The sequence below is a fragment of the Anser cygnoides genome, chromosome 1 (genome assembly GCF_040182565.1).
Source record: "Anser cygnoides isolate HZ-2024a breed goose chromosome 1, Taihu_goose_T2T_genome, whole genome shotgun sequence".
Lineage (NCBI taxonomy): Eukaryota > Metazoa > Chordata > Aves > Anseriformes > Anatidae > Anser > Anser cygnoides.
Genome location: NC_089873.1, coordinates 94176713 through 94202182, shown reverse-complemented (window position 1 = coordinate 94202182; position 25470 = coordinate 94176713). Strand labels below are relative to the sequence as shown.

The 25470-nt window shown below is 37.7% G+C and overlaps 1 protein-coding gene across 5 annotated transcripts in view; it reads left to right on the top strand.

The window, feature by feature from the left end:
• The window catches only part of ZPLD1 (zona pellucida like domain containing 1), a 109161-nt gene that overhangs the window by 71311 nt on the left and 12380 nt on the right, over window positions 1–25470 (top strand). For 2 of the 5 annotated variants that reach the window (XM_067002823.1, XM_067002824.1), the window contains exons 2-6: window positions 7176–7292; window positions 16639–16752; window positions 21716–21936; window positions 24561–24742; window positions 25397–25469. In XM_067002823.1, coding sequence (XP_066858924.1) covers window positions 16647–16752; window positions 21716–21936; window positions 24561–24742; window positions 25397–25469 — 582 coding nt within the window. In that variant the 5' untranslated portion in view covers window positions 7176–7292; window positions 16639–16646. Of the gene's footprint in view, window positions 1–6791; window positions 6997–7175; window positions 7293–16400; window positions 16753–21715; window positions 21937–24560; window positions 24743–25396; window position 25470 lie in introns of those variants that run through there. The other 3 variants (XM_067002822.1, XM_067002825.1, XM_013185560.3) reach the window with 3 other exon arrangements.

Below are 25470 nucleotides of genomic sequence, written 5' to 3'. Positions count from 1 at the left end.
TCTTGTATGCTGTGATGAAAGAAATCGAATGTGAACTTGAATAAAAGGAGCCTTTTTTTTTGCCATGTCACTCCTGTGATGCAATGTATAAGAAGTTTTACATGCCTGCACCTGCAGTAGCTCCTTCCTGGTCCTCCAGTGGCCTGGCTACTTGATTAAGACGGAGAAGACCAAGTTTAATGCATTTCTTAGTCTGATGGATTGTAACTTATTTCTTAGGGCAGTGCTTTCGGTACTGATCTACAGCTAAGCTGGGTTGTTCTCAGTTGTCCTAAGCGGTATTATGGAGTCTGTGTGACCAGTTCAGGTGAGGAGGGGACAAACTGTCACTGAGCCAGGAATAAGTTCTGTTCATTGACTTAATAGAGCTGAACCTCAGGGGAGATAGGCTCCCTTGAGCTAGAGGAGGGACCTTCAGTCTGCTCAGACCTTCAGTCTGTGGAGTTGGTAGAGCCACAGAGGCATGACTGATTTTGTGATTTTAACTATTAAATAACACCTTTATCTTTGAAGATGGCCCAAGGGGGAGGCAAATATTTATTCAGTAGGATGTAAAAACACTCAGTTTTTCAGTTTCAGCAAAGAGCATAAAACATCCATCTCAAGTGGATCTGAATTCATGACCTTTTTTTTCCTCATGCAGCCATTAAATTGGTAACTCCTACTTGTGTAGGTGGAGTCCTTCGGGCTCAGGCCTCTGCCTGGTGGGGGCCTGGGGCAGGAAGGTACTCTTGTGCTGGATGCTCATAAATGATGTGAAGACCAGTGAAATCGATGCACCCTTGGCAAATTATGATTTGGAAGCTCATTATCTCTTTGTGAAACTCATTTTCCAGCCTACTGATTAAGCTTATAAAAGCACAGTTTTAATATGCCTCCTGCTCTGTTTTTAATTCCCTGGCTGACAGTAAAGAATATTCTAACCAACTCTCAGGACAATTTATACTATTCTTTTATCTCAATGGCATATTGATCCTGTTGAACATCCCCTCTGCAAAATAATGAACATGCATCTTAAATCCAGTTCATAGAGGTCATGTAGTGAGCTTCATTTTTTCCTAGGGGGACAGTCTGCAGCTCCATATTCTGATACTGAGTACAACCTAAGAGGAACGGGTCAGGATTCTTATATGGCAAATTTTTTCTGATCTCTTCTTGCTTGTTCTCTCTCCTTGATTATTTTCCTGACACCTGATGCTGTTTGCATTTTGGAGTTACTTCACATTAAATGCTAGAAAATCATCCTAGTAATTAAAACAGGCGCTGTGTTGAAAGAGGAAGAAGCTCTTGGAAGGTGGTCGTAAATCTGTGTGGCCTGAATAAATATGGGAAGCTCTGTGTTTATTGTGCTATTGCGCTTCCTTACTTGCTGTGTTCTTAAATAAAAGGAGCTCTAAAAAACAACAGAAAAAACAAAAGCAAAATAAAAACACCCACAGATTAAAAAACGAAACACCCACACATTAAAAAATAATCCTAAGAGAAGCTCTTAGTGCCATGTCAAACAAACTCCACAAAAAGAAAAGCCCTGTCACACCAGGCGAAGGGACACACAGGTGGATTGTGCAGGTTTGCTGGCATGCTAATGGACATTAAACTCTCATCCTACCTTATGCAGAGATGGCTTTCCTCCTTAGAGAGGCCCAGGCATGTGCACACATATAGTCAGCAGCAGAATGCATTTGGACAAACACCCCCATTTGCTTCATCTCTGTTCAGACTGTTATTGAACATGAGCAGCAACTGGGGCTGTCTGTGTGTAATTTTCCACCATTGTGAGCATGGACTGAGTCTCTGAAAAGGAAATAGCCTTCAGGATTTGCCTCTGGAATAATGGAAAACTCAGGCATGTTTCTTTGCAATGCAAGCTAAACTACCTGTATTTTTCAAACAAATAATTATTGCCGCACTCACCCTATGCTCTGGAGTCTAACAGGCTCCCAGTCATATGAATGAGGCAATCTTTCAGCAACTTAACACTAAACTTGAGAACAGGTGAAATAAGGAAACCACTTAGAGGAAAATAACCTCTCTGTGATGGCCCTTTCTCAGAAATAGAAGATTTGCTGTTCAGCACCAGCAAGTGTGTAGGGAACCAGCTGAATGGGAGAATCTGTCCACTCCTCTAAGTACTTAATGGGACACTTATTTCCTTTTGCTAAAGAAGGGCCGGTGACATCTGCATTTAGTTGAAGAAACGAATAGCAGAGAAACAAGGAAGGGCAATGCTGTAAAGCAAGAGAACCAGATTGATTTTGCTTGCAGGTTGAAAATAGACTTTCTCATTTGAAAATCTGCAAGCCTCAGTAGAAGAGAAATGGTTGAGGTAGTGAAAGATATTAAATATAATCTAGTTGTTAGAGGAAAGGAATATAGGCTCTGGGTTTCGCTAGAAGGTGGAAATGGGCTCAAAAAGGAGTGTCGTGTGGTTAGAGAAAGGGAGAGTGATGCTTAGAGTTAGTATAACAGGAAGAAAGCGTGTATATATTTAGAAATGTTGTTGAAACTGCCGTGATCTTAAAAACAAACTGCAAATTGTTTGGACTATATAAATTTCTATGACTAAAGATGAGATGGAATGAGATAACTATTATTTTTACTTTTGTTACATTTGGGGGGGAAATCAAAATTCTCTATGTAATCCAAGAAGTTTAATTCTAAGTTTATTTTCAGAGTGGATTTTCATCTCTGTTATGGTCAACATGAAAATTATTTTCCAAAACACCCCCGGTAAGTTGAAGTTCACATATGACATGGTACAGATTTCCCTTATGGGGGTCTACAGATCTAAGACAAAGGCAGACAAATTATGAAACAAAATATTTTAATGCAAGAAATTGACTGTTTTTAAAGCTTTTCTACAACACTGAGAACTTATTTCTTGCTACCAAGCAGTCAGTTTTCCGGAAAGCTGGAGAAGCTGACTGTAGTCTCATGTTTTTATTAATCCCAATTCACAATTTGTTACCATTTCTTATTTAAGTTTACCTCTGCTGATACTGAAATGCATCGGTCCTTTGATGTATGATGTTGTGCATTGGTATGACTAACAGGGATTTATGTATCCTAGCTCTATGGTCTTTACCCAGATGAGACTGATGCCAGGGTTATTTACAATCTGTTCAGGTCGTGTTTTTGCCTTTGGTAAAGCTCTGCATAAACTGGATTTGGGTTCTGTGAAATGTTTCAGTGCAAATGTAATTTCATGATCATTTTTTCCTCACATGTGCTCCCCGTTCTGCTAACAGTTTGTGTTTGAGAGACTTAAATTACTGTTGCTTCAGCAAGATAGAAAGGGAACTAGTTAGTTCTCAGGCTGAATGTTGTTTGGTTATTTAAAACTGGTAAACTCTCTCTCTAGATGCCAATAATATAAATAGACATGACACTTTTTAAACCTTGTGTTTGTGTAAGTGTATTTGACTACATCTTGAGAAGAATTTCTCATACAGTATCGATTCTTTTGAAGTATTTTTCCTTGCAGCTACATGAGGTGTTTCTATGTACAGTATGAACATGTAGTAAACTGCTAGTCTGTTAACTGGGTTCTGAATTAAATCTGATCTTTCACACTATTACCCGATTTCTTTCCTGAATGTCATACCAAGGGGCTTTATACTGAGAAACAGCTAGAAAAGTATGTAGGTTTTTAAATGCAAACAAGAATGAGAAACACAAAGCACCTGGAGGAGGGACAGAAAATGTTTATAGGCCTATGCAGTTTCATCATAAGGAGAGATGAATGTACTGGTATGGGCCTGGGTGGAGAAGAGGCAGATAAGAGAGTATGTAATAGCGGTAAACAGATAATTATAAGGTCTAGAGAGGAAACGCATGAGAATGCCTACAAATATATGTCTATATCCCAAATATAAACTAACTTCTGTCAGGTTATGCTTTTAATCATGCATTTTTCCTGAAGGTTTTTGAAACCTTTTGTTTTGAGGTATATTGCAGACTAGATACATGACTAGATAAGCTAATCATGTGTAAGAGTTCCTCTGATCCGAAACAATGGAAATATGTTTTGGCTGAATTGTTCCCTCTAGAAAGCCTTGTAAGTTGCAGAATTCATTTCACGGACCCTCCAGCAATCACTGTGCACCTTCTGAACTTGTTCCTGAAAAGGCTGAGTTCCCCTTAGGAGAGCAATACCTTTAATTTCTAAACTGAGCACGGGAATTCCATGTGAAATATAGAATTGAAGAGTATCTTGTTTTGGAATAGTCTTATTTCTCCTCATGCTTAACAAGTTAGCAGTCTAGTTGAGCTTTGTGGAATTTCTCATTAATGGTGAAGTTTTAATACTGGTGTAAACCTGTCAAAAGAAAATATAGAATATCTCCATAGCTCTATAGAAGAGGATAATTGTGATAAACGTGGCTAAAGATTCTTTCTTTTGCTGATTAATAATAAATAATATTCTTCTTCATTTTCCTAAGAGAAATGCTAATTTGGCAGGCTCTGAAGTTATACAATGGGAATTTGCCCATGCAGAATTTAGCTTACATATGGACTGGTTAAGAGTCTTTGGACTTGCCCCTTTGTTTGGAATTTGTTCTTTTCTACTGAGTTTTTCCATTCTGTTGTAGTCATTGTCTCCTTGTGGATATTTGGGTATCAGCAACAAATTTTGGGTGAGTGGGGGCTTTCCAAATCCTGAAGGAGAGGGGAGGAAAGCTGTTTTTCTCCATGTTGTGTCTCTCTACGTGGAAAGAGAAAGCTCCTTAGATATTAGTTACTACAACTTGTAATCAGGCTGTGTTCAAAAATTCTCTGAAATCATTGCTTAAAAAAATCAGGTCTTCTAATCTCAAGTAATACACAAAACAAATAGTGAGCCAGGCAAAAGTATTTGTGGAATAGAGACAGATTCTGAATTTTTAAATGAACATGTGTATTATAGTAGTAATGAGGTACATTTGGAAAGCTACACTTTGCTTTTTACCTGATAATTTCATAGTGTTGTTGTTTTATTTGCTCTGGCCAGAATAGCTGTTTGGAATCATTTTGAAGCAAGCTTGAAAAAATATTGGATGTTTTACAGAGCAAAAATAATTTCTCGACAAGTGAACTGTGTAAGATCAGAGAATCAAGTAGTTTGGACACATCCCTTCAGGGATTAGTGGTGAAATACTCATTCATTTTTTTTCCTCATGTTAATGAATACAGGGATTTCTTTTTATTTCAGTTTGAAAGAGCAGATAAATAAGCTAAGTTCCAGAGCTCTGGCTAAGCCCAGAGCATGTAGCCACCATTCCTCTGTGCATAGCTGCTGAGATGACCAGCTTCTAGGGTGAGTCTAAGTTTGTAAGGATCTGTCCTGCAGCCTGCTTTGTTGTCTCTTTATTGAAAAACATCGTCTGCAGCAAGAGAAAGATAGGATGACAGCTGTGATGCTGGCAAGGACTCAGTTGTGTGTGCATCCCTGTGTAGGGAAGCAACCCAAATGTTGTGGAAGTTGTAGTTGCTGCCAGTGGAAATGGAGAGAAATTGCACAGGGTGTCTTAAGATGATTTGATGTTTTTAATAAACTCATCTGAAGGCCAAAAGGCAAGGGATAACTTTTGATTTTATAGCTGTCTTAAACTGAGATTCTTGTTTCGGAAACCTACTCAAGGGTAAGACCATACTATAACACTCTTGTTTGTGAAACAGATATTACATCGAGATACTTCATTGTGGACGTGTGAGATGAGGTATCAAACCTGTCTAAACACTTAATATGAAGTAAAAGACATGTCATTGCTGCACATCCCTTGGTCTATCTTTTTATTAGTCCAAGGCTGCTCTAGTCCTTGCTATATTGCGCTATTTATATTGTAAGGTTGGATTTAGTTTTTTGAGTCCTCTCACAGCCAAACCACCGATACTGTTATAGGGTATGTCTGAAAAAAGGACTAGAAACTTAGAGGTGTAAAGAGCCTTTTGGTGCCCTCACAGTGTACTATAAACTGGATCCTTTGTAGAGCAAAATGGCTAAAAACAGACCAAGTTTTGTCTGCTTGGTTTGGGAGCAGCACTGGGCTCTCCCCGCTGGGTCTGGAGCAGCCAGGAATGATCTGCCATTCTCAAGTGCACAGAGCATGAGGATTGTGCGTGAGGGGGCTTGCTGCTCAAGGGGAAATCTGCTTTCCTGCTTTGTTCCCTTGGTAGAGCATTTCTATACGGTAGGGAAGCCAATGTGTTAGGCCAGCACCATGGCTACTCTTTGGGGCTGGCCACGGTTCCCACGGATGTGCTCAGAATTACTTTGATGTCTACCAGGAGTTGGCCTAAGTGAAGGCATGGCAGAGGGAGGGCTTCTCTGTTCTGAAAACCACGCTAAGCACCAAAAAGTCCAGGCACCTCCAAAGCTTCCTCTGTGGTGCCAAAACCTACAGACTGTGGCTTTACCTGACTAAAGGTGTAATGAAAGCTTCCAGGCAGAGATGACTGAAACAAAAACTGAAGGGAGGGAGCAAAAGGAGGCAGGAGGGAGAAGAAAACTACTGTAACAAAAGGGAGTTAAACACCTCCCTCTGCCCCCCTCTAAGTCTCAGAGATCGGGGAGTAGATGTTATGAAGCAGGTTCAGTTTCTAGCAGCTTGATCTTGCCTTTGTATGCAGTTGGCTTTGTGTGCATTGATGTACTGTTTGTAATTATCATTCTGTTGACACCTGTATTCATAATGACACCCCCATATCACATTTTCATCTCAGCGTGAAATGTCGCTCTTTTTGCTTTTGTTTTGTTCGGTACTATGAATTTAGCCCAGAATTGAAAAAAACTAGACACTTCTCACAACACACAACGGGACATTGATAGCCTTGCAGCTTAGTTACTGATCCTATCTCAGTGCTTCCATCTGTCTCCTTCCTCCCACCCCTCTTTTTAAGCAGACAAGGTTTTCCCTCAACAAGCTGATGACAGAATAATTTCCTCAGGTTGATTGTTTGCCCCACATGGACCTCTGGAGATCTTCATACAAGTGGAGAGAAGCAGATCAAAAGGCTGTAAGAAAAAAAAAAAAAAAAAAGGACTGAAAAAAGCCACCATAAAGATCCTGCTCAGGTTTCAGTCTGGTGATGAACAGACTTGTAAAGTATTCTAAGACCTGTCAAATTTTCCCATCTAAAATCCAGACCTATTTTAAAAAGAATTTTCATAATGAGTGTCTCTTTTCCCCCACCAGCAGGCTCAGAGTGCTTTCTGAAAAAGTTCTGCAGGGCAGAGAAGTTGAACACTTGATCACATGCAGGAGCACAGGATAGATGGAGTACAGCTGACTCAACAGCTACAGGCGATTTGGGTAAGTGCCCACCATGTCAACCAGCTAGAACTTTCTAAAATATTGGTAAATGTCAAATTATTTGTAACTTACAAAAAAATAGTTGTCGTTTTAACACTTGCCTGACAAATTTAATCTCACTGGGAAGTCTCAGATGGAGTTGGTTGGGAAAGAGGTCTTTAGGGAACGGCTAATGAAAACAAGAAGGCAAATTAGCATCCAACTATGACAAGATGTTTTTTCTCAATTTATCTTTTACCTAAATGTACCCAGACCAGACCCACACTGTTAATGTGAGGGGAGAAAGGTTAAAAATCCCTTGCAGTGCTGAGTTTACCAATGTATGTCAAACCCGCTCACTTTGCTTTCAGGAGGAAAACAATCAATTGCTTGAGGGAGACAATGTTATCCAAGTTGTGGTGTCAGTGTGCCTGTTCCCACAATCATTGCATTGATGGAAGAAAATTTTGATAAGCGAGACTTATCTGGCTCCCACTGCAATATAATGAAATGGGTTTGCTGATTGGAAATGACATTGTCTCCAGTCACAAAGAAGACTGGATGTGATAATTGCACCACCTTTCATTATTTTTTAAAGTATTAATAATGACAATATATTCTTGAGTAAAAATAGCAGGGATTTGAAATCAAGTCTTCAGTTAAGCTGATGAACTGATACGATCCAAATTGACATAGTTATTCTAATTGCTGTGTGTACTGTGAGAGGAAACTTTATCATGGTCTAAGTGCAGCAGAAGAAGGGACTATTGGCCCTGCTTGTGTGCTTTTGATCAAAGAATTTTTTTTATTAGTGCGTGATGTTTTGTTTTCTTTCAGCTAGGTCTTGAGCAGTATCCCTTAGGCTTATTTTAGACGCTGGCTTGAAAATTACTTCAAGCCTTGTTATAAGTCCAAAACAGCTAGGAGAGGGACTCAAAGCACAGTGAAACAAATATCCATATGCAAATCTTTCATAATAAAAAGTATTTTCTTTTTAAATGTAAGCTTCAGAACAATAAGTGCTCTCTGATTTCAAGTGCTTATGAAACTTGTGGTTCTCTATACTTGGTCAGACCAAGATATTAGCAGCAATATTTACCCTTTATTTGCTTAACTTTTAAGGATCTGATAAGGCTGTACCATACTACAGCAGTATTCTACAGCTTTACTGCATAATTTCTGTTCCTAAAAGTCAGGAAAATGAAGTCATCCCGATAGCATAAACTGTTGCTGCTTTTTGTTGGTGAAGTCTTATTTTAATGGTAACTTTTCAAGCTGCAAACAGATGGCTGCAGTATAATCTACTTGCTAGTGACATCGAGCATTATTTACTGAAGATTTATATTTATATTGCTCTCTTCAAAAGCGTAAAAAGAGTAATTAAGTAGAATGATACTCATTTAGATCTTCATCTGCCCATGTGACTGCAAGGCTCTTGGGGCAGGCAATAGGATTAAGAGTGTTTCATCTCTAGATCGGTGTTTTTTGAATCCAGACCATGATTAGAGGCGACTGAAGGCATTATCATGCAATGACTCTTTAGTGGCCTATATTGAATGATTTGATGGTCTCTGAAAATTTGCTAGCTGATGGAACCCCCATAATGATCAGCAGTCTGAGAAGGAAATGAATAGCCTGAACGTGCATGTGTTGAATAGCTTTTAGCCTAGAAACAACGTGTTCATTCCAGGATTTAGGGCTGGTCTCTGCCCATACTGGGGACCCTGCTCAACCATTGCTTGTGTATTTGTCTAAGATGATCCTGGACTTGCTTTAGTCTCTTACTGATTTTCAAATTGCAACATCTCTTCTAAAAGTGAAAGAGGAACACAATGTGGAACAGGTGCAACAACAAAATCAGCCAATTTTTCTCAATATTCAGAGTAATTAACCAATGACTCAAACTCTGTAGTCATTGTGCTCATTGCAGATACTTCTGCATACCAGTCTGTAGGTGAGTGCTGTAAGCCTCATGGTAAAGTGATGGTCCTTGTTTTGTAATCAGTCTCTTTTAACTATGGAATTTCTTTCTTGTTTATAATGCTCTGTGACCAAAGTGAGAAATCCAAAATAATTTTAATTTTATGATGCTAATCAGATATGCAGTGACTTTAATAGGAAGTATGTTTTCAGTTATATTCTTGCCTTTTCATGTTGAAGCTAACTCTGCGCAAAGTTGCACTATGAATCTAACTTCGAACTCACAAGATTAAGGAGAAATGTAGAGCGAAGTGCAAAACACCAGATTATGAATTTTAATAATGAAAAGGAGGTCTTGCTTTGTTAAGGACTTCCACATCTGGGTTAAAATTATCTTTTTTGAGATGACTGCAATAGTCTTCAAATCCTATACTGAATTTGCTTTCTTTCTCTATCTCCTTTTGATGTATATTTTTTTCTTATGTAGTAGACAACATAAAGAGTATAAAAGTGAGAAGAGAATTTTTAAATTTAATTGAATTTGATTTTTTAAATTCCAGTCCGAAGATATGACCATTGATTACTTGCTTCAGACCAGTTTTGCATGTCATAGAATCACAGAATCATTAAGGTTGGCTCTCAAATCTGCTCTCAGTGATGGCATTCTGCACTTCATATCTGTGTGAATGTCCCGTGGGAAACAATGATTAATCTTGCAGGTTGGGAGAACAGCATAGAAATCTTTCCTGTGTGGCTCAGGACAAGTAATTTATTTTTTTATATATCTGAAGCTTTTAGTCGTTTTTTGCTTTCACAGTTTATTGAGGAATCCGAGAATCATGGAGTCAAACATTTCAAACAAATTTGATTTTTTTTTTTTTTAGCTTGCCTATCAGATGCTTAATATTTAGGTACTTTTCTTATATGTTATGATGAATATTATTTGGAAAACACTAGTGTTCTCAAAGGCCTTAGGCTGTTAAAACAAATGTCTGAAGGAGTTTTAACAATATCTTTGAAATGCAGGAATAAAGATCTAAGTAGACTATTCAGATGATCTGTGTGGGAGGAAAAAAAAGCGTGTGTTCTGGTGATATTTAAGTAAAATCAAACTGTTTGTTAAGCATAACTACAATAAAAACAGTATGGAATGGGGTAAACTCATTTGTATTTCACTAGTGGATGTAGGAAACAACTAGAGTAACTCTCATGCTTGGCACAGAATAGCAGGTCAACAGTTTGATCCATGTTTTCAACAAATGGATCTACTAACTCAGTGTATGGCTTGTTCAAAAATAGTTATTTTAAAACGCTTTAGCTGTTTCGCTTCTAGTCTCATATCTCCTTGGAAGGTATTGTGCTACTTTGTATGAATCTCTTGGAAATATTTAATGTAGTCATATTCTTCATTTGATCACTGTTTCTCTTTTTACCTTTTAAGTATGCAGTGAGTTTCTATTCAGACCATACTACAAAAAAAATTAAAAAAAAAATCTCAGTGTACTCAAGGATTTGTTGTAACAGCAAATAAAGACATGTATGCTAGAGTACATTATTTAAATTATTAAGAATGTTTTGAGGTGTTAAAAGATTGTTTTAACAGCTTATAGGCAGTATGGCACACTGATTACATTTTCCTAGCCTTCAGACAGGTAAAATAAAAAGCAAGTTTTAGCTGGAGTTTTGCCTGTTAAGGGCTATGAGAAGCTGCGGATGTACCAAGGCTGCTATGATCTCTATGCATATTTGCTGACTTTATAGGTTGAAGGACACTTTATGGCTGTAAGGCTTTTGTATTATCTACCCAACAAACACATTTAACTCTCATTAACAGTAATAAGGTACACAAAAATAACCAAAGCTATGTCTTTGGGAATAAGATCTGGATTTTCAGATCTGTGTTCAGGGTTTAGAATGGTTTTAGAATGGTTATTTCACTTCAATTCAGAAGAAAGCTATGTATTACTTCAACATATTTTAGGGTCTTCATTTTCAGTTGCCCGTATAGTGTGCTGATCTAGATTTAAAGTCTACAGTGTCCAAAAATGAGACTGAACACATTTTTGGACTTGTTTTTTTGAAAAAAGTACAAAAAATTTAGTTTTATCCTAAAGCTTATGAAATTTTGATTTTCCAGTCCCTTTACAACAACCTTTCACATAGGATTAAAAAGAAGGGACAGATAAAGAGGCATTGATCTTCCACAAAAGGAATCCACACCAAAATTACTAGACTTGAATCTGGAAGGTGGTTTCTTCAGAAAGACATTAAATGTTCTTAGTTTTATTATTTCCTTGTATGTGTTGTGACATTACACTTGAACTCCAGTGCATAGTACCGTCAAATGCTGTAACTTTGGGAACATCCAGTTTGTTTTTCAGGTTTCTGTCATCAGCTTTTGGTTTAAGAAAGTGCTGGTCTTCAAAATCTGATATGTGTCTGTATGTGTATATACATATGTTATGTATATGTGTATATCTCTATATTTTCAGGTTTGTAGATTTTACTTGATCTCAGAAATAGTGTGGCACTGAAGTCTGAAGTCAGAGGAATCTGCAAGAAAAGAAATTCTGTATTTCCAAGTCTTGAGAACAAATATTATCCACAAGTGGGGGGAAATCTATAAGTTGAAACCCGTCCCTAAAAAGTTCTTTGCATCTTGGGTGCCCTTTTTTAATGTCACATTCCTTTAGAAAAAGAATTATCAACATTTCATGAGCTTGTTTTCAAAACAGATACTATAAATGTCCAAATCCTATTTCATCTGTGTGAGAAGAGCTAAGGATGTAAAAAAGGCAGTGATAGAGAAAACATGATCTGGATAATTTGTTACAATGGGATGTGCCAGTTAAATGAGAAAGTTCCACTGGAGGACTGGACATAGAGTTATTTTTCTGGTTTTGTTTGTCAGGTTACTTTTAAATGCAAATGACCTGGTACACACCTGTAAGGAAAACACTTCTGGAAGATCTGATGGAGGTGCAATTAACATGCTCCACAACTTCAGTGCAGATGCAGAAGCAAGTGCAGCAGCAGGACGGACATGAACCAAAAAGACAAGGAACTATTCTGTCATGAGATGACTATGAGAAATAGTATGCATTGAACAATATAACTTGAAAATATTTTTGAGTAAAAGCAATAATTTTTCTATTCCATTACTTGTAGAGACCTAATGTATGTTGCTAGAAACCATTTAGGCAGTTACTAGATCTGTATGAAAACACTTGTAAATGGAACACTTATTCCACTAACTTTATTATGCACTTATCACATCTATAATTTTCTTTCAGAAATTTTCATTATTCCCATTAACTGTTCTTTTTGAAAGACTTACCCTGTCAAGAGACATAAATATCACCATATTATTTTGCAGCACTGCCACACCCCATAAATGGAAAATTAAGAACAAGCAGTAGGTTATAAACTGTTGTTATATAAGATGAATATTTGAAATAAATAATATGCTCAAGTCAGCACTAGCTCACAAATGAATTTCAATAAAAATGAAGGGCTGAATCAGTAGGGAATGCTGTTGACAATGGAAAATTTTTGAAGATCATTCTGAAGAGGATGGATGAACAAGAGAATTGAGTGTCAGGTAATGAAAGGAATGAAGTGGGAATTTAGGTAGGTAACTGTTCCACAGAATTTCTAAATGGAATGCAAAATAGATTTTATTTAAATTGTAGACATCTTTACTTTTTGTAAATATAATAAAAAATTTGTAAAATAATAATTGAATTGAGGAATGCATGTTGAAACTATTACCTCTTTGTATCCTTCAATGATATACAGCACAGAACAGCAAGACCTGCAGTTATGACTCTGTGCTGAATATATATATGTATAATATATATATATATATAAAATATAAAACCTTCAGTTCAGCAGAGACTCATACCCTGGCTACTTCAGCATTCTGAAAGCTTAGTGTCATTTTATTACATTGAAACCCAAATACGTTGGGCTGTTTTTCCACTGAACTGGCGGGTTTAGAAATCTAAATGATCCACAGTCTCTCAATCTCTGAAATAATTTAACGAACCATGTTTGGTAAGTCTTCAAATCCCTGTCTTTTTTGTCTGTAATTGTCTTTTAAATCTGTTCTACTGTGAATACTTAAGAGAGTTGCCATGTGAACTTCTTTTGGTGTTGACTGAAGTCTTGTACACAGACCTTACCTCCATCCCCAAGTCAATGAAAAGAACTGTTCACTTGCTAAATAGAAAATATCAATCCTTGTTTTGAAGGTGTCCTTAGGTGGATGGGTGGAGGCAGAAACATTTGGAAGTGAAATCATTTAAGTGACTATGAAAGGATTTTCTGAGGTGGCTTGGAGGTTTCGGTGAGTCCAAGCACTATACTGAATGTCATAAAACACAGTAAATCACGTACACATGGAAAGGTCCTTGATGATGCTCAGCAGAGAAAAGTGGAGAATGAAGTCTGAAGAAAACAGAAAAGTACTTTGGGTACAGTAGTGAAACCTAGGGTGGGTTTTTTCAGCAAAGAGTTCCATAGAAAGGATCACATTTTCCTTGCAGTGTGTGTTGATGTGTTCAGGATCATGAAAATGTCTTTTTAACAGACAAATATACTCGCTGCTTGCTGGACCAGAGAAGCATACTGTTTTGGAAAACACCTAGAACTGTATTCCTCAAAAATGGCTCTAAGAACTCAGTGCCTTATTAAGAGGAATTAAAAAAGGGCAGACACAAATCTTTCACGTAAGCATGTTGACTGATGGCTTATAAACAACCCTATTCTTGACACTTGAGTTTTACCCGTTTTTGTAGATTTTTTTTTCATTTCATGCATGTACAGACAAGAAGTGCCATTTTGATGAAACTTTATGCTTTTTTATTTGGATGAAATATTGAGGTTTTAGCATTTTTGATTGAGAAATTGCTAGAGACATTTAAGAGCAAGTTGAATGAGCAGGTACGACTACCTTGATTCGTACTGAGGTAAACGGATAGGTGAGGTTGACCTCTTGGGTGTTTTTCTAGTCCTGCATTCTCTCACAAGAAATAATAATAACAATAAAAAAGGCACATTGCTACTTATTTAACTGAAATCAGCAGGAGTCAGCCCAACTGGTGATGTGGAATCTGCATGCTGATCCGTCTGCAGATGAGTGAGTAGTTGGGGAGCAAGTTAGATGTAAGCGGTGGCGTTAAAATCTGACTTGCTCTGAATGCAGCTAGAGAACTAATGCTATAAATACTTAATGTCTTAATTCAGTTTTGGTCCTTAGCAATCATCTCTCCTTCCTCTGAAACACAGCAGCAGAAGTTAAGTTTAATAATTAAAATTTTAGAGTTTACTTATAAGCTCTGCTTTTCATCTAAAATAATAGCTAAGCTACAGCTTTGTCAGTGTCATCTTTCATTAAATTCTTTTCAAACGGCTTTTTTTTTGGTAGCAAAAAATACTGTAGCAGTTAGAAAATTGAAGTCAGATTTAGATCTTAGTAAATTGCCCTTGATTTATACCGTTGTAACAGACATCAGAAACTAGCTCATATACAACAGAACAGTAATAGCCACTTTATCCAAGTAACTGTTGTACAAGCAGAGGTGAGGATCCAGTACACTGGAGAAATGTCAATTTTCCAAACTAAAAACGTTTCTTCCAAAACAGTTTGAATTTTCATGGGTTAAAAAAAAACACAAAACAACACAACTTATTCTGAGGAAAGGGTAAGGAGTTCATAAAAATGCAGAGGTTTCATAGCAAACCAGTTAGGAATTTTAATTTCTTTTCTCTCCTAATTCTTCATCAGCATTAGCTGTGTGTGCTGTCAACCTCCACAGAAGTCTAACTGAAAAAGAACAGAGGGTCAAAGAGTCATTTCATTTAGCTTTTTATCCCCCTGAAACTAAAAGGAGGTTGCCTTGTTTGCTATAGGTCACACTTCGATCGAGAAGTTGTGCAGGTGTTACATAATGAAATTGCTTTTGGATAGGATAGCAGAAATTACACCTGACTTATTAAGAATAGAATAGTTCCAGTTGGATGGGATATACAAAGGCCAAGTCCCAGTGACTACATGCATGCTTACAAGGAACCTGGTGTTTCCAATTCCAATTTTTTATCCTAGGTACTTCCAAGCAGAATTATGTAGGAGTGAATGGCTGGACTCCCCCGGTGATAAATGGACATCTCTTTGGTTTCCTTAGGTAGATTGTGGCTCACTGCTTTGTTCTTGCTGGTTTGTTTGCTGCCAAGGAGCATTTGGGAGTGTCTTTTGTGGGTCCCTCTCTCCATGCAGGACTTAAATCCCAGGTTTATTTGCCAGGAGCCCAGTTTGAAAATTAGGGGAAGTTTTTGCATTAATATGAGTAGGCTTTAGCTCAGACCCCTGTACAGCCACAAATGGTCCTGTTACAAGACCTGGGGTTTGTCTCAAATATTCTCTCTCTGCCAGCTTTTTCCATGCCTGCATGGAGGTGGTGTTGTGTCTGTGGAGTTGATAAATGTTCTTTGTCTTTTTGGAGAAAGGTGGTGATCGGTGTCTGTAGCTGTAGTGTTGGAGGAAGCAAATCTCCTAAATCTCAGAATTGCTTGGTTCCTGTGTATGAAAAGAGTATTGGTGTATCTGAGTTCCAGGTCAGCAGAGATTTTATGATCATTTAAGAAAAAGAAAAAGAAAACAAAAATAAACAAAAAAACAACCAAGGAATGAGACTTAGGTTCGTGCAAAAAACCCTTGATATTTGATATTCTGGGATATTTTTGACAGATGTGTGAATCAGATGTGTTTTTCATTGTGCTAAATATCATAGGTATTACACCTTGGAGGTTTCCTCCCAGGAAGAGTAATTACTCAAGATATTAATAATTCATGCATTCTGACCTTCTAGTCTGGTTGCCAGGTATGATTCAAGTAGATGTAATTTCTATGCCAACTCTGTACATGAGCTCAATACAATTGTATGCATGCTTCAAAGAACAGATTTTTGGCAATTAGATATGGACTGATTTCATTCTAGGACCGTGAGTCTGAGAAGTGCTCAACAAGCCATTTATCCATACAGTTTTCAAGGACTTGGCTGAAATAAAACTATTGTTCTGTTTAATTTATCTTTCTCACTGGCTTTTTTACATTGAAATTTTTAAAAAACACCCTGCATTTAAATACGTAAGCACTTTTCAAATCTATTAATATATTTTAGGGAAGGTTTTCCTTTTTTATATCGTCCTTGAGTATCTCTTTTGCCACAAGTTATGATTAAAATCTGTAGAAGTTAATAGAAATTATTCATTATTCAGAAGTAGAGAAATGGGCCCAGCTGCCTGTGGCCACTTTCCCATACATTTGTGAGCTTTATTCCAGATTCCTTTGCTGGAGGCCATCACCTCCCGAGTGGTTAAATGTCTGCAGTAAGCATCTTGAATGCAATGAGCAGATGTGTGTAATAACCACCTAATGTTTTGCTAGGTTTTGCAATGGAACAGGTATGGTTTCTGCTCCTGCTGACGACTAAAGTGCTTTCGGTGACTGCTCAGTTCAATGGATACAACTGTGATGCTAACCTCCATAGCAGGTTTCCTGGTAAGTGTTTAATAGACTTTTTTCTAAATGGCTTCTTTATTGTCTTGGTTCAAAGCAGTGCTTATTTTTAAATACAGAGCTTTAAATCTGTCTGAAGCCTGGGGGTAGGGCTTCACATTAAGAGAGTGTTAACTATCTGAGTGACAATAAAATTGCTCTAACGTTATGTTTAACGCTCTTTTTAATTGCACAATGGGTCAAATTCAGCCTAGTATTAACAAATACAACTCCTCTCACATAAGCTGTGTTTGACCTGCTTTTGCTAGGGCTCTGTCCTGTCCAAGAAATTTATCAGAGGTCATGGTGTTTTAAATGTTCTTTATAGGTTTAAGAGTTTGACACTTCTATCTGGGTTTTCTTTCATGTTTTGTCTGTGTGAGTTACTTATGTACTTTTATTGAAATACAGGAATATATGCCAATTTTCACACAAAATGAAGTTGATGGTAAAATTCAGTGCCTCATTTCAACATTAAGCTCTTGTTTAGGAGCAGGTGAAGCAATGAGACTTATCTATAGATGACCTACATTCATGCCTTAAGAAAATGGGAATTAAGTTGTTCTGGGGACATCAGATGTCTGGAGCTGTTAATACAGTCAGAAATAAAATTGCATTTTGATCTTAGCAATACATATATGGATTTACTCAGCTAAAGAATCTTTTTAGTCTGTTATATGGCTTATCCTTCTGCCTCCATCGTTTCTTGGACAGAATAACAACAATATGAGTCTGATTTTGACTGATTCACATCTTGTGTTTCTAAGGTAGTGATTGAATCAAATGGTACCATGATGATCTCTCTGTTTAGTATTATGCTGTAATACCTTTCAGTGTTGTTTTCAAATAATTATAGTGATGATTTTGCTTCAGGAAGGATCAGCCCTTTTTATTAAATTTAAGTTGGTAGAAAGCATACATGTTTTCAGTTTCCTATTACATCACACTGCTAGGTGGTTTGCTGACATGAAGACCAACAGTGGGTTTGAATCTTTCACTTGATTGATGTGAATATGAAAAATAGAGAAATACAAGATGTGAAAAGGATCAATTTTTTTTTCTTTCTGTGGCAAAAATCATTGTTTAGCTGAGTATTTTATGAACTATATTTCTGTTCTTAGAGCTTTACAGACTTGCCTCAAAATTGTGGGTGAATTGGACCCACCTGCCTCAGATCTGCCTTACATAGTTTTTCATGCAACTTTTTTCCCGTTTCAGGCTTCTTGAGAGGATTGCAACCACTAGAGGGAGGCTTAGATTCTTCTTTCTGTGCTCTGTAAAAGCTTCTCTGGTCACCTTTTTGCACTAAGCCTGTGCCAAGGTTTTATATTTGCTATGTGATACCCATGAACTGAATCCAGCTCTTATTTGGAGATTTAGGGGCCACTTGCAGTTCTTTCTCATACTAATGGTTATATCAGATTCCATGCCTGATGAATCTCAGGGAGTCAGGGGCACATCTGTTTAGGCTACAAGTACACAGATTTTTTTAAAGTCAATTCTAATCACGCTGTTCTGCACATGGCAGCTGAGAGTTGAGTTCTGCTCTTTCTTGTTTGTGATCTCAAACAGCACAGATTCAAAGGTTGGAATTTAATCAAAACTCAGGGCTGAAGAAAAAATTCTGGTTATGTTAGCCATTCATTTGAGTTAGAGGTAAAAACCCAGAAAACAAAAAACCCTGTTGTCCTCAAATCTGGCAGGTATTTTTGGTGTTCAGGAGGGACTGCTAGGTAACATACAGGGGCTAGTGGATCCTGCTGGAGCTCTCTTTTATGGGTTCAAGAAACCCAGAGGATGGGTGAGAGCCTCTGCTGGAAGAGGGGGCTCGCTCGTGCTCTGGTCACTTCCGTGGCACATGGCTCAGGCTGTGGTTTTGTGTGTGTGCAGGCCTCACTGCCTTCCGAGGTCAAGTGTAAGGGAAGCAGGGAATGAGGGGTCAAAAAAGAGAATGTTTCAAACAAGCGTCTCTGAGACACAGATATTGCCTGCAGGGCCTGGTTATAGGCAGAATTTTCTTCTCCATTCCTTATTCGTTCCTCATTAGAAATGTTTTTGTCAGCTGAAGTTCCGAACATGGGGTGAGAGTGTACTTTCTAGATGAGGCCTGTGGTGTGCAAGTACCACAGAGGCCATTGATTTTTTTTTTTGGAAGTTGTTTGCTCTTTTACTTAACGCTGTGAAGAACAGAAGTTTAGGAAGCTTGTCTTCAGCAAAGATGAGGAATTAAGTCTTCTTAAAGGACCCTTAGAGCTCATCCATTTTTCATTTGTTTGTGCTTTTATCATTTATTGCTTAGGTGACTTTTTGCATCGGGATGATGCTGCATAAGTAGTTTGATAAATAACCAGACAGGGCTCTTCCTGCAGCTTGCAGGTTTTACAGTGTAAGTATGAGATAATTAGAAGGATTCAAGAAAAAAATGTATTTGGTAGATGGAAAATACTTTGACTTTTTGTACTGTAAGGTAGACATATTCTACAGCATGTAATAAGGTCAAATCCTGCCATCCTTCAGAGAGTCGCCTGGATGAAAAACTTTAGTTCTGCATTGCAGCAGAGCATAGCTTTTAGAAGGCTTTTGGCGTGTACAGCCACGTCAGTACAGCTGTCTTCAGATGGGAAACACAACTTTGATTCAGGGGCTCTTGCCGTAAGTGCATACCGAAACTTAGTAAAGCTAGTTCATCTCCAGAATATACTGCCACTTTTTCTCATGCACTATGCATTTTAATTCACCACTGAAGCAGGAATTCGATCAAGAGGAGGCTTGTGCAGAGAGGCTGGTTTTGACCTATAAATGTCCTATAAATACTTCTGGTGAAATGACTTTTCTCAACAGCGTTCTGGCAAACTCTTATCCTCCGCAGGTATTTCTGTCTGCTCTATGGCAAATCTTGGCAGTGAATGGAGGGGTACCAGGGAGCGGAGCTGTCAACATTCGGCTTGTGTTGCCATGAGTCCACCCGTGACTCGATGGTGTCTGTTACTGCAGTATCTGTGTACCTCATGAGCTGTGCTCTGTTTTGCACAGGACACTTGTGATTAAGGTTGACTCAGAAAACCAGAAGCCTTTACTGCAGGAATGAAACTATTTTTGTTTAAATGTGCATAGGTAGGGATAATGTTTAACTTTCTAAATTCACAAGAAATTTGCTGGGTGTTGATAGTCTTAAGAGACATTAGATCCGTTTGCATCTAGTTTCAGATTCACTTCTGAACAAATACCATGTTTGAGTTGCAGAGTGAACAAATGTGATGATAATACTTCCTTGTAAAGCTTGAGCAAAACTTCAGTCTGGGAAAGCAGCTTATCCTCCTGTATAATGCTAAGGATGCTTTTGTACTGTAGAGTTCTCATTTCATTAGTGTCAAGTGAGAATTTTGCCAAGTGGTAAAGGTACTTTAACAGGAAAAGTAACACCCTGCTTTTTAAAAGACTTGAAGTGAGTTATAAAATTAAGTGAGCTAGTTTATATTACATCCTGAGATTTATTACAATCTGTTCGTTGCTTTGAGCAAGCGTGAAAGCATGTTATTTATTTACTTTTTCTGTACTATTCCCTCTACCTTAGTATACCCATTAAGTGGGTTATAACAACCCTCTAGTAGTGGATACCAAAGCGTGCATCTTGATTTTTGTACATTATTTTAGTGGAAATAAGTGTACGTACAAACCAGGAGAATATCATGCTGCGTCACTTCAACTTAAGTTTTTGCCTCCAGTATCTTTCTGCCCAAATTTACACCCAGCGAGTAACATTTATCACCGCATTAGCTAAGGCCAGAGTTTAGCCTGTTATTTCCTGTACTTGATTGTTTTGGCTTTAAAGCCACCATTAAAGCTGTCTAAATTAAACTGCTTGTGCTTCTGTACCATGGGGGAAGAGCTAGTTCATTGTAATAGAGATTTCATTTCCTCTCTGTTGTGTCAGTGCAGTGAAACAATTCATTTCAGCAGGCTTAATGGTATGGTATTGACTGAAGTTGTTTTTACAATTTTTAATAGCACTTAATCTTTAAGCGGGTGTAATAAATGAGTTGTTATATAAAGGAGTAGTGTCTGTGTTGAACATGATGCAGTACACCTTTTCACAGAGCACTAGGGGAAAAAATAAATGCTTCCCCCCCTTCCCCATCATCTAATTGCAAGGAGAAGAGCTTGCTTATAGAAAAGTTATATAATAGCTAGCTCTGGACTCAAACTATTCCTTGTTCCTATATCCTAACCTGATTCTTTTCTACTCAAATACATAAAAATCTTCAGAATTTTCAGATAAAGGGTCAAATTCATCCCAAGGAGTTCTTTTGCTGCTGTTCAAAAACTGATCAGTTGTAACAGTTGCTATTTCCTAGGTCTTTTTAAATTGCCATAATGTACAGAATGACAGATTGCAAGACACCTTGTGGTTTCAGTCATTGTCTTCTGCACAGCCTGAGACTGTGGTCTGGTACAAAGTGGACTCCAGACAACCTCAAGTGCACATGACTTCCATGCCAGATGTCATCTGGAGCGGGCTGGAGGGCAGAACTCAGCCTCCCAAGTTTCTCAAAATTGCTGGGAATTACTGTTTCAGAAAAGGACTGTTTAATCTAACTCCAAATATATAACCACTTGCTGTTTTCCAGTCCGTTGCAGTGCTTCGGTTTATGGATGTAATACTGAATGACTTGCTGGGGAAGTTTGGAGTACTGTTTCTTTTTGCATGGTAGACTACATTTACTGTGTTAATTCTTGTTTTTCTTCAGTGAATTTGTAGATTCAAATATATCTTTTTTATTTTTTTTATTTTTTTATTCTTTTTTCAGAATAAAGCAATTCTGACCCCTTATGTTCTAATATTTTTCTGTGACTGGGGTCTAAAAATTGATTTGATCAGAAGGTGCAACACTAGACTAATTGCTGCAGTACTTATGTTTGTTGAAAAGCATCTTCTTACATCTTTTCCTGTCTTATTTTTGTGCAGCTGAACGAGATATCAATGTTTTCTGTGGAGTGCAGACCATTACTATGAAGATAAATTTTTGCACAGTTCTTTTCTCTGGTTATTCTGAAACAGATCTGGCTCTGAATGGGAAACATGGGGATGCTCACTGCAGGGGGTTCATCAACAACAACACCTTTCCAGCAGTGGTCATTTTCATCATCAATCTGAGTACTTTGGAATCCTGTGGAAACACTTTAGTGGTAAGATGAGATCAAAGTGAAATGGTAGCATGGATGTTTATGCATAGGATCAAGCGAATGCCCTGACAGCATTGTATATTTTACAGATAATGTTTACGTCGTCTTTCCTAGTTAGCAATATAACATGTACATTATATTTTCTTCACAAGAAAACAAAGTCAATAATTTATTTTGATTTCTAATTAGGAAATATGGTGGGACAAGCTTGCCCTGTGATTACATAGGACACTTTTTTATTGCAGTAATTTTTTCAGTGGAAAAGGGGATTTTTGCGAGCCATTCTTAAAACCTTTGAGCGTGTCTTGTTTTGCTGAAACTTTTCAAATACCTACTTGTGAAATGAAAGAAAAATATTTTTAAGAGTTGGTTGATCAGGTGAGAGTTATAGATTGGGTACCTCTGCACTCTCACAGGAGAGGACTTGCTGAATGATACTATATGCTCTGTGATAAGGCAGGGATTTCAGGCTGAAAGTCACAGGGGGAATATTCCAGCCAGAGGACCCAACCCCAAGAGAGGAAGCTAACAGTAGGCATCTTTGCAAGTAGTGCTCTCCGTGTAAAATCACAGCTATATTTAGAACTGCCTGGCAACAAACTGAAGTTTTCAAGCAAAAATTTGAAAGAATGTTTGACCAAAACAAAAAAAACAAAACAAAAAAAATCGAACATATACAGAACATAAAATATTACCTATGTGCTCAATTCATGAGAAAAAAAAGACAAGATGTAGGACTGATGTTCAGACTTACACATTCAGCTTCAATCTTTGATCACTGTATCAAACTATTTATGAATGACTTATAAAAATGTATTCTTTTTTAAGGCTCATCTGGTGTCTGGAATTCATACTCATACTTAGTTACCTGTCAGTTTTCATAACAACCCTGCTGCTTTCAGTTACTAATAATTTTTTCAAATTGTGCTGAATTGTTCAATATGCTCTCTGACCTGTTTGCCAGAGGCTGAGTTTTATTTTGAACTGTTTGTTATTTGAACAAAAACAGTTCAGTGAACTCAAGATTCTTTCCCCAGCCTCTCTGAAAAGCTACCATGACTTGCGGTAGGAGAGCTTGACAGGAAGGAACCTCTTGCTCTTCCTGTGGAGTTGGTCATAACCTCCTGGAGCTTGCTGTTTGATTACAACTGTAAGAGCTTGCTGTCTGATCAGTCCAAATAAATGCAGATTGGGGCTCCCATAAGGCTGCACAGGATACAGAGATCAAGCAGTAGCTGCTAAAAATTTGACAAGAATTTCCCCTCACCTGGTCTAAGTTTTTGTATGCTGTGCCAAGAAGAGGATGAAGGAGCAGGTAGTGTTATGTTCTTACTATGGAGTAGGACAAAGGGAAGGTAGCATTTTGGGCAGATCTCAGATAAAATACAGGTCTGCAGTATTGGAGACAAATTTTTTTATTTTGGGGGGATGGGGTGGGGAGAAAGCCAAACAGCAGTAGCTGGTTACCCCTGTGCTCTAGGCTGTGTTTCTTAGGCAAGGGACAGATTCTAGGAAATCTGATATTCAGCGTTTTCCTTCAATTTATGGAATGACTAGCCACGTACCGTTGGCAAAGTGCATAGTTGTGTATCTTCCACCAGACTTCCCTGTAGCTAAACAATCAATATACCTGCTGCATATCCTGTGCTACTACAAAATGCTGCAGCTCATGGGCACCTCAGGGTGACTCTTCTAAGTGATGAAATGGCTTTTAAAGAAATTGCATGCTATAAAACTGTGGAAAGTGTTTGTTTTGTTGATATAGTGCAGAAGCTAATACAATGCTACAGCTGAAGTCCAGTGCCATGTTTATCTGGCTTTATTGTGTTTGTGCCTAATGAGAAAGTAATTTGGGACGTATTTATTTGCTGTTCTCACAAACCATCCCTTCATTCAGATTAGATGGAGTGGGGCAGGTTGCTACCAGGAGGAAAGGGTCTGCTTTCTGGAGAGCTATTTGTTTTACTGGCTCAGCAGTTTGTGAGCCTGAGCAATGCACCAGAACACAGTCCAGGGACTGAATTAGGGTTGTATTGGCATCCTCAAATGAGGCATTATCTGATTTTACATTAAATATCTAACTTGCATTTATGGCAGTTTTTCTTTCTGCTTAGTTTATCATTTAGAGATGTATAATGTAGGCAAAAACACAGATGCAAAGTTCAGCTGCTTGGTTTGTATCTGCTTATAAAGTAAATTGGCTTTGTCAAAAATAAACATTGAGTGACTAGGTATTGTTTCTGTAAATAAAATTGTTTGTGTATCTACTTCATAGTTATTTAACCATAATAGAAAAGTTCCTTCAGCTTTTCCCAGTAAGTCATGTGAATTCATTGGGAATGTGCAGAGAAACAGTTTGTACCTGGATTCATCAGTTTTATTCAAATGTTGCTTGAGCCCATGTTTTAGGATCAGCAGTATCCCCTGTGAACTGTATGTGCTTGATCTCGGGGAGGTGAGAAACAGAACACAGGCAACATGGTGTTAATAAATCAAATTCATGTTTGAAAGATCTTCCTGAAGATATTTCTGGGTAAATGATGGTCTAAGACATCAGTATTCTTAGGCATATCTCTTGTTCCATGCTCAACTTTCTGGTAATATTTCTTTTCTATCTCCCTCAATAGGTGTCCTCAGCTCGAGGTATCAGTGCTTATGGGAATACCTCAGTGATACAGATAGGTAATGTTTCGGGCTATATAGATACACCAGACCCACCAACGATTATCAGCTATTTACCTGGGCTTCTGTATAAATTTAGCTGTAGCTATCCACTGGAATACCTGGTTAACAATACCCAGCTTGCTTCGTAAGTGTGCTTTTCATTCCTATGTGTTTCATTCCCATGTCTGCATAAGCCCATGTGTGCATATATATACATATACAGATGTGCACACCTGAATATATGCATGCTATAGCAGTACTGTCAACAATAGTGATACTTAACTTTGTAAAACAGTGAAGGGAAAGAAGAGGTGGTACAAAGGAGAAAAACTTCAGTAGCATAACTCTGTAAGATAACATAGTTTAATGAAGACCTGCTTTTGTCTTAGTTGATGCAAAAGTTGCCTTAAAATTATGGTTTTCTGATGACAAAATGGTAGCAACAAACATGAAAATTCTTCATGAAATTGTTTGTAAGTTTGTGAGTATAGAGAAAATATTTCCATGAGTAGACCCTATATATCATGAAAAGCTGGTTCCTTTTTGTCACTTGGCCTCTCTGCTAATTATTTTTCTGATTCATGTTTTCAACAGTATCTATTATTTTCCATATAGTTAAGGTTCTGTCAGTGTTTCCACTATAAATTTCTATTTTTGAAGTTTATAACACAAATGTGTAAATTAACTCCTTTTGATATAGCTCATTGAGATTTTTAATGATAAAAAAAAAAGAACACAGAAGTGTGGAAAGACAAACTGTATTCTTTGATCTTCACAATGATTTCTGGTTCTGTTGTAGGTCATCAGCTGCTATTTCTGTAAGAGAGAACAATGGTACATTTATCAGTACTTTGAATTTGTTGCTTTACAATG